Genomic DNA, 12,775 nt, shown 5'->3' on the forward strand with positions numbered 1-12,775 from the left:
ATAATTTTATACTATCATCTAATTGGAATATAATATTCTGTCATGTCATATAAATTATTTAAAATGTTTCTGCCATATCATATAAATTATTTAAAATTTTCAGTATGACTGCAGAACACATGATAATCATTGGTTGATATGCATATTCTTTTTCTCCTTACTTTATATATAATTAAAATAAAAGTCAAACATTATTTAAGATCTTAAAATTTGACGGTTACGATTACACCGTCGGTATATTCCAATTAAATTCTCATTTTAATTAACATAAAGTATAATCTGATAATGAAAATTAAATATTGGAAACAGAACTAACATTACATTATCTCCAATTCTAGATCAAAATATTTACAATGGATCCTCATCAGAACTAGAAAAGTATTCATTCAGAAAAAGAAAAAAAAAACTAACTATAACTCTTAAATATGGTTTCTAAGAAGCACAAGACTCTTCTCTTTGCATCTTCAACTGCTTGTAGAAATTTCCAATAAAAGCTTCAGCTTTTGCAAAAAGTTCTTGTCCATTAACACCACAAATCTCATCTTCTACTTCCAAATCATCTTCTTCATCTCCTATATAAAAAAGACTTGGCATAGATGGACATCTTTTCACCTTATCAACTTTACTTTCACCAACACAAACAACCTTCTTAACTTTTTGTTCTTTTGAGATAGAGTTTGCACTGTTTATGCTTGAAGCTTCCTTCTCTTTTGGCTCTTGCATTGCATGTTGCTGCGTAGATGACATAAAAACATGATGTTTTGTGTCTTGTGAAGGATCAGAGAAGGCTGTGAGAAGTCCGGCTTGAGCAGCAAGTGCAATGATAAGGATGTTGAAGATTAAGTAAAGGTAAGTAGGTCTTAGAGAGGAAGGTAAAAAGGATGTGATCATAAGGAGAAAAGCTAGGAAAGAGAGAACTATAACTTGAGATTTATCAACTTTGTTCATGGTTTTGATGATTGATGATAGAGAGGAAAACAAAGGTGAAAAAAGTTATGACAAAAAAGATAAAGAAGAGTAAGCATGAGAATGAGTGTAGGGTTGTAGACATATATATATACAAGACATAAAAGTGAAAAGAGAGGCAAATAGTGAAACTTGTTGGTAGCATTATTGTTGGAGACATGATATTTTGATATCTTAGTGAAACTTGTTGATAGCATTATTGTTGTAGATACGATATTTTGATATCTTATCATATTTTTAAAGTGAAATGGTATTTTTACACTATTTTTTAATATTATATTATATTAATTTCACTATTTACTGATACGGTGAATATGAAATATTATAACAAAACATTTTAAAAAAAATATTTTTTTACTTTTTATTTTTTATTTTAATTAAAGAATATGATATAAAATTATATGATTAATCAATTTTATAATTTAATTAACCAACTTTTTATATTATTAACCACTTTGTTTAATTACTAAAAATTATTTTAAATATTTAGACATTTATTAAACAACTTTATTAGGAAGATCCTAAAGTCCCACATTGGTCGGAGATAGAGCATTGAAAGAGTATGATAGAGCATAAGAGTCCCACATCGGATAATATATGGCCTAAACATGTGCTAATAAGTGGGGGCAATACTCAGCTTACTAGCCGGTTTTGTAGGATTGTGTTAGGCTCAACCACATTTCTTAACATGGTATCAAGAGCCTCGTTTAAGATCCGGTGGGCCACCTATTATGGTTTCCGCTATCGGACCACCCACCATTTATTTCCACGCTCCAATTGCCTAGTCCGAAGCGTGAGGGAGTGTGTTAAGAGTCCCACATCAAACAATATATGGGCTAAACATGTGCTAATAAGTGGGGATAATCCTCACCCTACTAGCCGATTTTGTAGAATTGTGTTAGACCCAACAAATTTCTTAACATCATAACTTTATTAATCTAACATTTTACTTTTCATTAACTAATTTTGTTTTAAAAATTATTTTTTAATATTTAAACGTTTATTAATTAACTTCATCACTTCAACAACCAATTTTTTATTTTTTATTAACTAACTTTATTTTGTTACTAAATTACTTTTTATATTAATGTTAACCAACTACATTAATTAATTTTTTATATTTCATAAATTTTATATATATATATATATATATATATATATATATATATATATATATATATATATATATATATATATATATATATTAAAATATTAAAATTTATTATTCATCTATAAATACAATAAATAGTATATATGGTATAAATATTTAGTATAGGAGTTAGCGTAAATATTTTTATAACATTGTTAAAAGTGTTGTTTCATGTGGAATTTAGATAACAACAAGCTATATGTTGTCTCATAAGACCATGTGCAATGGGTGGGTTTATTTGAACTCAACATGGCAAAATCTCCTTCAATGGGTGTTTAGAGTAGTATTGAGTGTGTGTTGAAAGAGAGAGAGATGTTGAGAAAACTCAACACAATGTACACTGACGCAGGGGCGCATGTGGCAGCGTCTGGTTGGCTCAAAACAGGCGCGTGTGGGCCACGCGCTGACAGTGAGAGTGGGCATTATTCCACGCGGAGAGAGAAAGAGAAAAGGGATAAGTTGAGCCACGTGGCTGGGCTTGATTGGCTAGCCAGATTTTTATCCATTTAATACTTTGAACTCAATTATTTCGTTGCAAATTAATTTTTTTTTATTTTTTTTTTACCAAAATTCATGATTTTTTTTCCCTCTATAAATAGAGACTTGATTCATTTGATTTGGACACAGAAAAAAAAACCAAGTTTTTCACTATCTTAATCTTATTATTATCTTTCTATTAGTGTTTATTTTGAAGTTAAGTGTCTTTTTTTAGTGAAATGGATCCCAATAATCATAAAATTTTATGTCTTTCTATTAGTGTTTATTGTAATTTTATGTAATCATAAAAATAAAAATAAATTTTAAATAAGAATATGAAAATAAAAAGTGGTGGGGTAGGGTGTTGAGTGAAAAACCATTGGAGAGGGTAAAAGTTGAATGAGTGTTGAGTTATTAGGTGGAAGAAAGAGAAAATGATGTGGAGTGTTGGGAGTTGAAAAAGTGGGTGTTGAGTGTTGAAACCATTGTACATGGTAATACATACATGAAGTCAATTATGAGGTACCTACCAGGTGAGCAGGTAGATAGCTAGGCTGTTGATGGATTGAAATATTTCTACATATATTTAATATTTACCAATTTGATCATACAATGATATCATAAAGTTTAATCCAATTTGGATAAGAATTGCTACTTGCAAACCCACTTGTTACTTTATTTTATGAAGGATATAAAATATGTTATCAATAATGTCAGCAAAATCAATAACATTGCAGATATTTATCTAAAACCATTTTATTTTCTACACTTCTTCTCTTCATTCTTTTGACATTGTTTTGGAGTTCACTAAAGTATTTAATTAAATTAATCTGTATGACATATTAGAAACAACATATTGATTTGATTAGTTAAGTTTTGGTACAAAAATATTAGGACAATGTGACATTATAACATTTGCAAGTTGAAATTAAACTTATTACATTATGATTAGTTTGAGTATTAGTGGATGTTTTATGATAAGGTCGGTAAAAGAATATATTCCTCAGCCTTTATTTAATTTTTTGGACAAAAGCAATGAACCTTTCTAAAACTTCTATGGCATCTTGGGTGTTGAACCCCATTCCCAAAATGGTTCTTGAGATGAGTCCCACAAGGCATTTTTGTGGAATCTACTAGCAATATAAAGTTTGTTAATACTCTATACTATAGGTAGTTATTATGCTTGTTCTTCATTTTTATATATATTAAGTTTGTTAATTATTATTGATTAATTGATCTAATTACTAATAATTTGTCAATATTTCTACTTTTATCTCATCATATATCACTTCTATCGAGGAAAATAATAGATCACAACTTAAATCAACTTAAATCAAATCTGATCTATTTAAATTAAATTTTTATTATTTTATTTATTCACTAAAAGTATAAATGAATCAAATCTTGTCATATATCATTACTATAAAAATTCACTTTTATCTCGATTGAAAAATGATTGTTACATCGGTTGGAGGTCCGAGATAACGAACGGTATTGTAAAAATTACACAACTTTTTCTCTCGAACCATTAACCGATGTAGAAAACTAGAAAGTGCACAACTTTTTCGCTCAATTGAGAGGATAATTGAGGGAATATCCATCACTTTTCACATCGATTGGAATTTAACATATTTTTTATTATAACCAGTATTTTTGTAAAAGAGAACCTAAATGACACATTTTGTACCATATATTTAATGACCGCAAGATCAAAACAAAAATTATACATATTTACATCAAATAAACTAATCAATTATGTTTAGAGTAACTCAGAAATACACATTCATTTTTTAAAACAAATATCTATTATATAAATGATTCAATTGAACTCATAAAACTCAAGGAAGCAAGTTATCTAACGTGAACAAACATACGTCATATGATTCTTCTTTTGTGAGTGGTCGGTGTTCATTTGTTAAACACCAACTTAGAGATCAATACTCCATATATTGTTAGAAGGATCAATAACATAAAATATTTTTCCACTTCAGATGCCATGATGAAATATTCGTTCAGATAAGATGTCTTGCAAAGGTCGGTTGAGAAAGAGGTGGCACTATTAGAGGATCCCATGATTGCAAATTCAAATAAAAAGGATGAAATGCTTAGCGAAGTGGTGCTAGAGGACATTACACTTATTCGCGAGTCTTTGGTATCAAGGGAAGATACAAATTATAAGCCATGTAGCTCAAAAAATAAGAAAAACAATAGGCAAAAGGCTAATAAAAATGGTGCAATCACATACAACACAACGTTGCATGGTGGTAACACAAACCATTAATAATGAAAGTCTTTTATTGTAATTCGTATACCTTTTAAAGATCTTCATGTATCGATGTACTGGATATGTCCACCTTAAATAAACTGGGCCATAAAATCTAATCTCCCTTACTAGATGAGCAATTAAGTGAACTATAATGTCAAAAATGGATGGTGGGAAATACATCTTTAATTAACACTAGATCATTTCAGCCTCATGTTTCAACTAATCAAAATTTTTTGGATCAATGACTTCAGTATATCTAGCATTGAAAATAAGCACAATCTAGTTATAGTTTCCCTTACATTTTTCGGCAAGATTCAATGAAGAGATTCTCGGAGAAGTTGTTATATCAAAACATGACAATCATGAGATTTTAATCCAATTAATTTGAGATCTTTCGTTGGTACATGTTTCTTGACATTTGATGTGTACCCTTGGGAAAGTTTTATATCCTACTAACACATGCAATTTTTTTATTTTCTAGACAAAGTGTGATAAGTTATGGGAAAATATGTTCTTTTATCTATTTATTTTGGGGCTAACCCTTTTCTTATACCCATCTACACCATAGTTAGACATACATTCTTACCATTTTTTCCCTTGAATGTTGAGATGTGTCCCAGTTACAGTATCACACACATTTTTTTCCACGTGTATTACATTAAGACAATATCATACATCGAGGTTAGACCAATATGGAAGATCAAAGAACACCGACATCTTTTTTTTTTGTTCTTTCTAAAGACAACATCAAGGTTTTATTGTCTTTGATAAATTTCCTCCTCGGTTAAGGGTTTTAGAGTGATATCAAACTCTTTTTCTCTATTAAAATCTTTCTGTAATCTACTAAATGGGTGATTAGATCTTAGAAATTCCCGATGCCCAAGAAAAGCAGTATTTTTCCTTTTTATTAGTTAGCGGAGGCATGTATCAGTTTCACATATAAGACACGCTTTATGTCCCTTAATTTTGTAGCAAAAAAAAAATTACCATAGACAGGAAATTCATTGATTTTGCAAAACAATATTACACATATCTTAAAATTTTCACCCTAAGATGCATTATCAACTTCAAATCCTTCCTCCCACAAAAATATTAAACATTTAACCAATGAACTTAGATAAACATTTATGTCGTTTATTGGTTGTCTTGGGTCCGAAATCAAAATAAATAATATCATATATTTGTACTTCATGGATAACCACAAAGATATATTGTAAATTATGAGAAGAACAAGCCAAAAAGTATAGTTAGTACTCAAATTACCAAACAGTTAGAATAGTTATAGCTATTGCTTTTATTAATATTTGGCATATTTATCAGCTTGATGTGAACAATGCTTTCTTGCACTGACAACTTCAACAGAATGTGTAATTGTTTATTACACCTGGTGTTAAACATACGGAGCCTACTCAAGTATTTAAGCTTGTTAAGTCTTTGTATAGGTTGAAACAAGCATGTAGAAAATGACATGAAAGATTGACTTCATTCCTCATCAAACACCAATACAAACAAGCTACTGCAAATGTATCTCTATTCGCAAAGCAAGATCAATCATCATTTTCTATAATGCTTGTACATGTAGATGAAGCCATTGTAGCAAGTAATTCTTTGGAGGAAATGAAAAGGATCAAAGATGCTTTACACAAGGAAAGTATTGTTTGGATCTATTACAAACTTAGGCAGTTAAAGTACTTCCTTGGAATAGAAGTGGCTCATTTCAAACTTGGCATTTCTTTGTGTCAAAGAAAGTATTGTTTGGATCTATTACAAGATTCGAAGATGTTATGTGCCAAACCAGTGTCCACACCATCAGATCCATCATCAAAACTTCACAGAGATGGTAGTTCACCATATCATGATATTCCTACATATAAGTGATTAGTTGGAAGACTTTTATACCTTAATGCTATCAGGCATGATATCACATTTTTCTCTAAACAATTAAGTCAATATTTGTGTGCTCCAACTATGGATCATTTCAATGCAGCCAATCGTGTTCTTAGGTAACTGAAGTCATGTCCTGAAAGAGGAATATTCCAGCCGAGAGATTCACATGTCAAGCTGCAAGGGTACTCAAATGATGATTGAGATGAATGTTCAGATACTAGGAGGTCAATTTTAGGTCAATACTTCTTCCTTGGAAGATCTCTCATTTCATGGCGAACCCATAAGCTATTAAATGTATCTAGATCATCAAGTTAATCTAAATATCGAGTTTTGGCTACAACTACATGTGAACTTCAATGACTACTATATTTGTTCAAAGATTTAAAGGTTGAATGCATAAAAATACCAGTGATGTATTGTGACAATCTAAGTGCTTTGTACATTACAACAAATTTTGTGTTCCATGAAAGAAGCAAACACTTGAAGTTCGACTACCATACTGGAAGAGAGATGATTGCTGGTGTGAAGAAGTTGTTGCCTTGCTCTTGAAAGGATTAATTGACAGATTTCTTCACCAAATCATCTCCTCAACCTTTCAATTGCTTACTATCCAAGTTAATGGTGCTTGATATTTATCAACCATCTTGTGATCACAATAGAATATCTAAATAACTAACCATTATTTATAAATGTGATGAAGGTGTTAGAGATTAGATCACTATGTATGCAAACTCATAAATCATAGCATGTTATGAAGTTGTTAGAGATTAGATGACCATGTATGCAAGCTCATAGATCATATCATGTACCCTTGTTTGTACTATATAAGTAATAAGTGTATTCTCACATTACAAACAATGAAGCTAGAATCATTTTCACGCCAAAATATGTTATTCATAATACACATATTAGTTAGTTGAATAATTTAATTAGAAAAAAAATCATTTTGAATCAATATTACCTCGAGTAACATTGTTGTCAACTTTTAACGTAGGAGCAAACTATTCTTTTACACAAACTGTTCATTTCTAAAATTATATGTAGATAAGAGGTAATCTTTGACAAGTAATAAGAATTCAAAATATTTTTTTCTTTATTAAAGATATTCTCTAAAAATTAACTTTGATATCATTCATTTGTTTTAGTTTAGATTTTTGTCAGTTTATGGAAAATCATATCAACAACAAAAGAAAATAATTTAAAACTTGATATTGTGTACAGCGTTTTGGAGACCATATAATGATCTCAATCTTTTATGATGGATGAATGGAGTTCATTAGTCAAAATATAAGAGATTCTGTCTTTAGTTTAGTGCTAGAAATTCCATATATATTTTTCTAATATATTGAAAATCAATGAACAACTTATATTCGGCAATATCATAAAAGTATTTAAAATAGTATATGATTTTCCATAAACTAGTCACAAAGCATCTACAATATAAGAAAGTTAACTGATCTGGAAAATACTATTTTGCCCCATGGCTTATATGTTGTGCCAAGTGGACACCTTAATTGCAAAGCTTCCCAATCTACTACCTCATGGAATGGAATCACGTTTGGTCTTCAGAAAATCCAAATACAAGCTTTTATGAATATTTTTATTTTACTTCTTTCTTGGAAAGACAAATCACAACTTTAATTCAAATATTTGTACTTCAATTTTCTGAATTTGCAGAGGAAAATGGTTCCCAATGTAACACTAAACCTTTTTCATTTTCTATAAACTTCTCTCTCTTTTCTTTGTTCATCTCTCTCTTCTCTTTCATCTCTGGTTCCTGCAAACAAACCCTAACCGGGTTGCGTTTCAATTTTTGTTCTTCCTCACTAACGAAACCAGATCTGCTATCAAAACTCACTAACGAAACCCTAGGCCCTAGCCAAACCCAAAATCTTCCACACAACCTAGATTATTTTTTATCTCTCTAACTTATCTGTTGAGATGTTTACCTTTTACTGTTTTCAGGTTCCATTGATGCAGTTGGAGTATTTGGTCGACTATCTAACAGAGTTATCGCTTATAGTTTATGATATGACGATCTTTTTGTTTCTTTCTTTTTCAACTTCAATAATGTTTTATCCATTCATATATCAGTTTTTGTGATATTTTCTGATTTAGTGTTTGTTGTTTGAGGTTTGGATCTGTTGGCTCACACGGAAGGAAGAATATGTACGCGACCGACGATTTGATGATGTTGCTGAGCGGTTTCGTTCGCGCTTGAAGTTGTGATATTCGGTTTTGAACGTTTGGTGATGAATGTTGAGTTGAAACAAGTCTGAATCGGCAAAGCTGGGTGAGATCTTTATGAGTTTATGTTATTTTCTCTTTAACCTCTCTTCTTTTCTCTCAAACTTTCTGAAGGGTTTGTGAAATTAAAAATGATGAACAACTTTTGGATTTCTTGATGTTTGTGATTTCTCTGTGTTTGATGTTTGTGGTTCTTTAACGTGAACAATGGTCTTTCTCTCTTTTTTCCTCACATTTTGAAGGATTTGTATTTTAAAGATGATGATTTTGTTCGTAATTGCACTTCCTCAGGTTGCTGCACTCTTCCAAGACCACCCAGATCTTCTTGATGGGTTTATTCATTTTCTTCCCGATGTTTCCGCAGCTGCCCCTGCTCATACTGTTGCTCGGAATTCTCGGTTTCGAGATAGGAGCTCTGCACTGCATACAATGCGGCAACTGCATATTGAAAGGTAACTCTCTATTTTTTTGTCCCTTTCTATAGTCATAGGCATACCTAAGGAGCTGAGGTCAGATGCCAACACTGTTGTCAATCGCAAATTGCGGAAAACAACACTTTGTTCTAATTCCACTACTCAGTAGATTTGTTCAAATTCCAATATGCCATAGTTGCTATTTATCAAACACTGAACGCTAGAGGGGACCAACACCCTTTTGCTGATTGTAGCTTTACTCATTCAATAAGGCGTTGTCGCGCTTGCCTCTATGGTATTTATGGTTCATGTGAGGCATGCCTTCAACTGATTATTGATAGCTATAACAAGTATAATGCCAGCTGCAGCTGTTTAGTCTCAAATTTTCATTGATTTATTTGATCTTCACAATTTTAGTTTTTATACATTAATATGTGAAGTACACTAAACTGCAGAGCAAACATTATTTTTATGGTGGAGGAGAGATGTTTTGGAGACGGAGCAAACAAATCGCAACATGTGAAATGGATGAAGAGCTTGAGTGGAGGTGAACTTAATAAATTCTTGAGTCCCTCTTTTAATGATAGTTTCAAGGTGAACGTCAACATAATTACTTGGTAGAATAGTGAAAATTACGGTGGAAACTGCAGTTGGCGATATAAATTCTGATTCTACTATTCTTGGTAAAACTAAGTTGAAGCTCTCAGTGAAAAAAGATTCAAAATACCGAGACTTTTTGAGCATTGCTGAAGGTACTTTTTTCTGTTTGATATGTGACTTTGTTTTCGGGTATAGAACTTACTTCAAGTCTTACAGATTATGATTATTGTAATGAATACATTGTAAACAGCGTTGCAACTCATGGCAACAGATTAATTCATTTTCATGACAGGTTACTGGTGTTGATGTTGTGAGATCATTTTCAAGACATTTTAAAATATGCTATCAACCATTATGTAGTAGTGATCAAGTAGAGCAATTAGAGCATAGAGTATCAGCGTTACAAAGCCACTTAAAAGATGCTGAAGAAGAATTGGAGAATGTCAGAAGAGGGAACGCTAGGCTTGACTCATTGTTATCATTCATATGAATAATGATGTCATTTTAAAGCAAAGGTTGACTCAGACTTATGTTGCCCCTGCTACTGAAAAATAACTAAGCAAAACAAATCCACTTGCACTTAGCATGATCTCTAGAAGCATTTTTGACTTAGCCTTATGTTGTGAAATTGTCAATACTGATATTTTTTCATTGAACAGAAATTGTATGAGGAAGCAAGTCAAGTGGCGAATGATGCAGTAGGGAGTATACAAACAATTGCTTCTTTATGTTCTGAAGAGAAAGTGATGGACTTATATAAGCAAAACCATTCGGGAGCAATTGAGTTGCTTATAGAGAGTTTTACTTCTTCTAAGAAAAAGAACAAGCCTTTGCCGAGAAAAATCAGCTCTATCCATTGTGCCCCTTATCAGGAACATACTGAGCTCTGTTGTTTCTATTTGCAGCCTCCCGCAATCTCTGAATGAGATTCTCTCTGATCATTACCCGCAAATCTACATTGTCGACTGTGATATTCGGACCTGTTTATCTTCTATTCCGTCATTTGAGTCATCATGGCCTTACAGAACATTCGTGCTGGTAACAGTGATGATGTCTTCTACAGATATAAGATGCCTAGAATGATAACAAAAATTGAGGGCAGAGGTAATGGCTCATGACTTTAAGTAAGCATTCAAAACTTGGTATTGAGAAGCTGGGCCTATTTGTCTTTCTTACTTAATTGTGTTCAAGGTCATTAGTTATATCCAATGTGAAACTAAATTCTTAAGTAATCCTTTCAGCCAGATCCAGGTGAGATAACAAAAATAGATGCAGAAGGGATTCTGACTTGCTTGCAAGACGCAATATGTTCTCTTGAGGAAAAATAGGTAATGCACATAATTAAAACTGGTCGTGACATAGTAAGCAACTATTTTAGTTTTTTTTCTTTGTACTGGTCTTGGTAGGGCTGCATTAACAACTTCTATGATAAGTGACACATATGCTTGGATTTTATTCACATTGTTTGTTCCATTTTCACTTAATGGTCTAGCAGCAATATACTCAGTGATAAGCACTATAATATTTGCTATCATTTGCATCTTTGTGGTGCATCATATCGTTGTGAAAGTCATTGATCACAAGATGAATAGGGAAGAATGGGATGAAGGCCAATTACTCTATGTGATTCGAATGCTGCTGTTTGATGAAGTTGAAGTAGACACCTCGAGTCATACTGAAGCACAAGGCATATTGTTTGTTGTAATGAATTGTGAGAAGCAGAAGGAGTTAGATGATGAGTGTGTGAATTCATTTAGACTGACAGCGGTAAATAGCAATGATTTTATAACCTGTTCAGAGGTTGATGTTATTCAGGAAAAGATATTCCCACAATCCTCAATGAGCTAGACAAATTTGGTTGTGATTTATACACAATTGGACAAGGGAATCGTAGGAAATCTCAGGTCTTTTCAATTTTATTGGAATGGTCCGACTGTCCTTTCCCTAATGCTCATTTAGATTCAGCTATTATTACTGGTTTATTTGATTATGTTTGGGTTCAATTTTACAATGATGGGCATAACATCTTGAATATAGCACATCAGTATTAATAAGAAAAGAGGCTCTAACATCTTTGACAGAAGCTTCTGTCAATGATTACTTTTGTTACATCTTTGAAATCTTACATCAGTATTTTTTTCACTCCCCTCTTGCATCAATCAAATTTTCTATAATGTTGAAATTACCAATCATGTTAGTGGTATAAATCAAGGCTAATTTAAGTGTCAACAGAAAATGAATTTTGATTAGACAATGAAATATTCAAAGCAATTTTTTCTGTTGCATTGTCTTTTAATTCTCCACATTTTTTCTGTAGCATGAATGGTATATGTCTCTTCCAACATATCATTGATCGAACACATACGAGGGCAAGTCCAAGATTTAGTTTATGAGTATTTTATGACAAAAATCATGAAGGGTTACTAGATTAAGGTCTACCTTTAATTATCTTTGAATCCCTTTCGACACCGTGGACACGTTTCTACCGCAAGAGAGTAAACAAATTCGTATGAATCAGATGTTTGTTGTAAGATTGAGAATGTCATAGCATATAAAGTGATTCAAAGCGGTGAGAGAGGTGAGGGTAAAAGCAAATGGAAGCTACGAATGAGAAAGTCACATTGAGGATATACAACAGTTGCTACTTTATAACTCGGAAAGCAAAATGCCTTTGACCAAATTTGTAGAGAAGCTTTGTGGAAAACTTGAATTATTTCTATCAGTAGTCAACAAACATTTTTATTTTCAACAAATTGAGGTATTATATGA

At 31.9% G+C, this 12,775-nt stretch overlaps 2 protein-coding genes across 5 annotated transcripts; one reads left to right on the top strand and one right to left on the bottom strand.

The window, feature by feature from the left end:
* Window positions 1–393: 393 nt before the first annotated feature.
* LOC131617815 (uncharacterized) lies at window positions 394–983 on the bottom strand. Its single transcript, XM_058889067.1, has one exon. It carries the CDS (start codon window positions 946–948, stop codon window positions 433–435), a length of 516 nt encoding a protein of 171 aa, XP_058745050.1. The 5' UTR covers window positions 949–983; the 3' UTR covers window positions 394–432.
* A 7,211-nt stretch (window positions 984–8,194) lies between these two features.
* LOC131617816 (uncharacterized) lies at window positions 8,195–12,115 on the top strand. Of its 4 annotated transcripts, none has more exons than XR_009288684.1 (6): window positions 8,195–9,039; window positions 9,285–9,445; window positions 9,862–10,158; window positions 10,299–10,521; window positions 10,666–11,130; window positions 11,248–12,115. XR_009288684.1 is itself a non-coding variant. In XM_058889068.1 (5 exons), exons 1-4 carry the CDS (start codon window positions 9,252–9,254, stop codon window positions 10,310–10,312), a joined length of 402 nt encoding a protein of 133 aa, XP_058745051.1. In that variant the 5' UTR covers window positions 8,195–9,251; the 3' UTR covers window positions 10,313–10,521; window positions 10,666–12,115. The 4 variants fall into 4 exon arrangements, 1 of the variants encoding a protein (XP_058745051.1); XR_009288683.1 differs by having other exon boundaries at window positions 10,666–11,110; XR_009288682.1 differs by having other exon boundaries at window positions 10,666–12,115.
* Window positions 12,116–12,775: the final 660 nt, after the last annotated feature.

This window comes from Vicia villosa, linkage group LG7 (assembly GCF_029867415.1).
Source record: "Vicia villosa cultivar HV-30 ecotype Madison, WI linkage group LG7, Vvil1.0, whole genome shotgun sequence".
NCBI lineage: Eukaryota > Viridiplantae > Streptophyta > Magnoliopsida > Fabales > Fabaceae > Vicia > Vicia villosa.

Excerpts from the sequence above, each read along its gene's own strand:
- LOC131617815 (XM_058889067.1), bottom strand. The coding sequence starts at position 948 with ATGAACAAAGTTGATAAATCTCAAGTTATAGTTCTCTCTTTCCTAGCT.
- LOC131617816 (XM_058889068.1), top strand. The coding sequence starts at position 9,252 with ATGATGATTTTGTTCGTAATTGCACTTCCTCAGGTTGCTGCACTCTTC. Across the intron at positions 9,446-9,861 it reads CGGCAACTGCATATTGAAAG|AGCAAACATTATTTTTATGG; the intron begins GTAACTCTCTAT and ends ACTAAACTGCAG. Across the intron at positions 9,954-10,056 it reads GATGAAGAGCTTGAGTGGAG|TTGGCGATATAAATTCTGAT; the intron begins GTGAACTTAATA and ends TGGAAACTGCAG.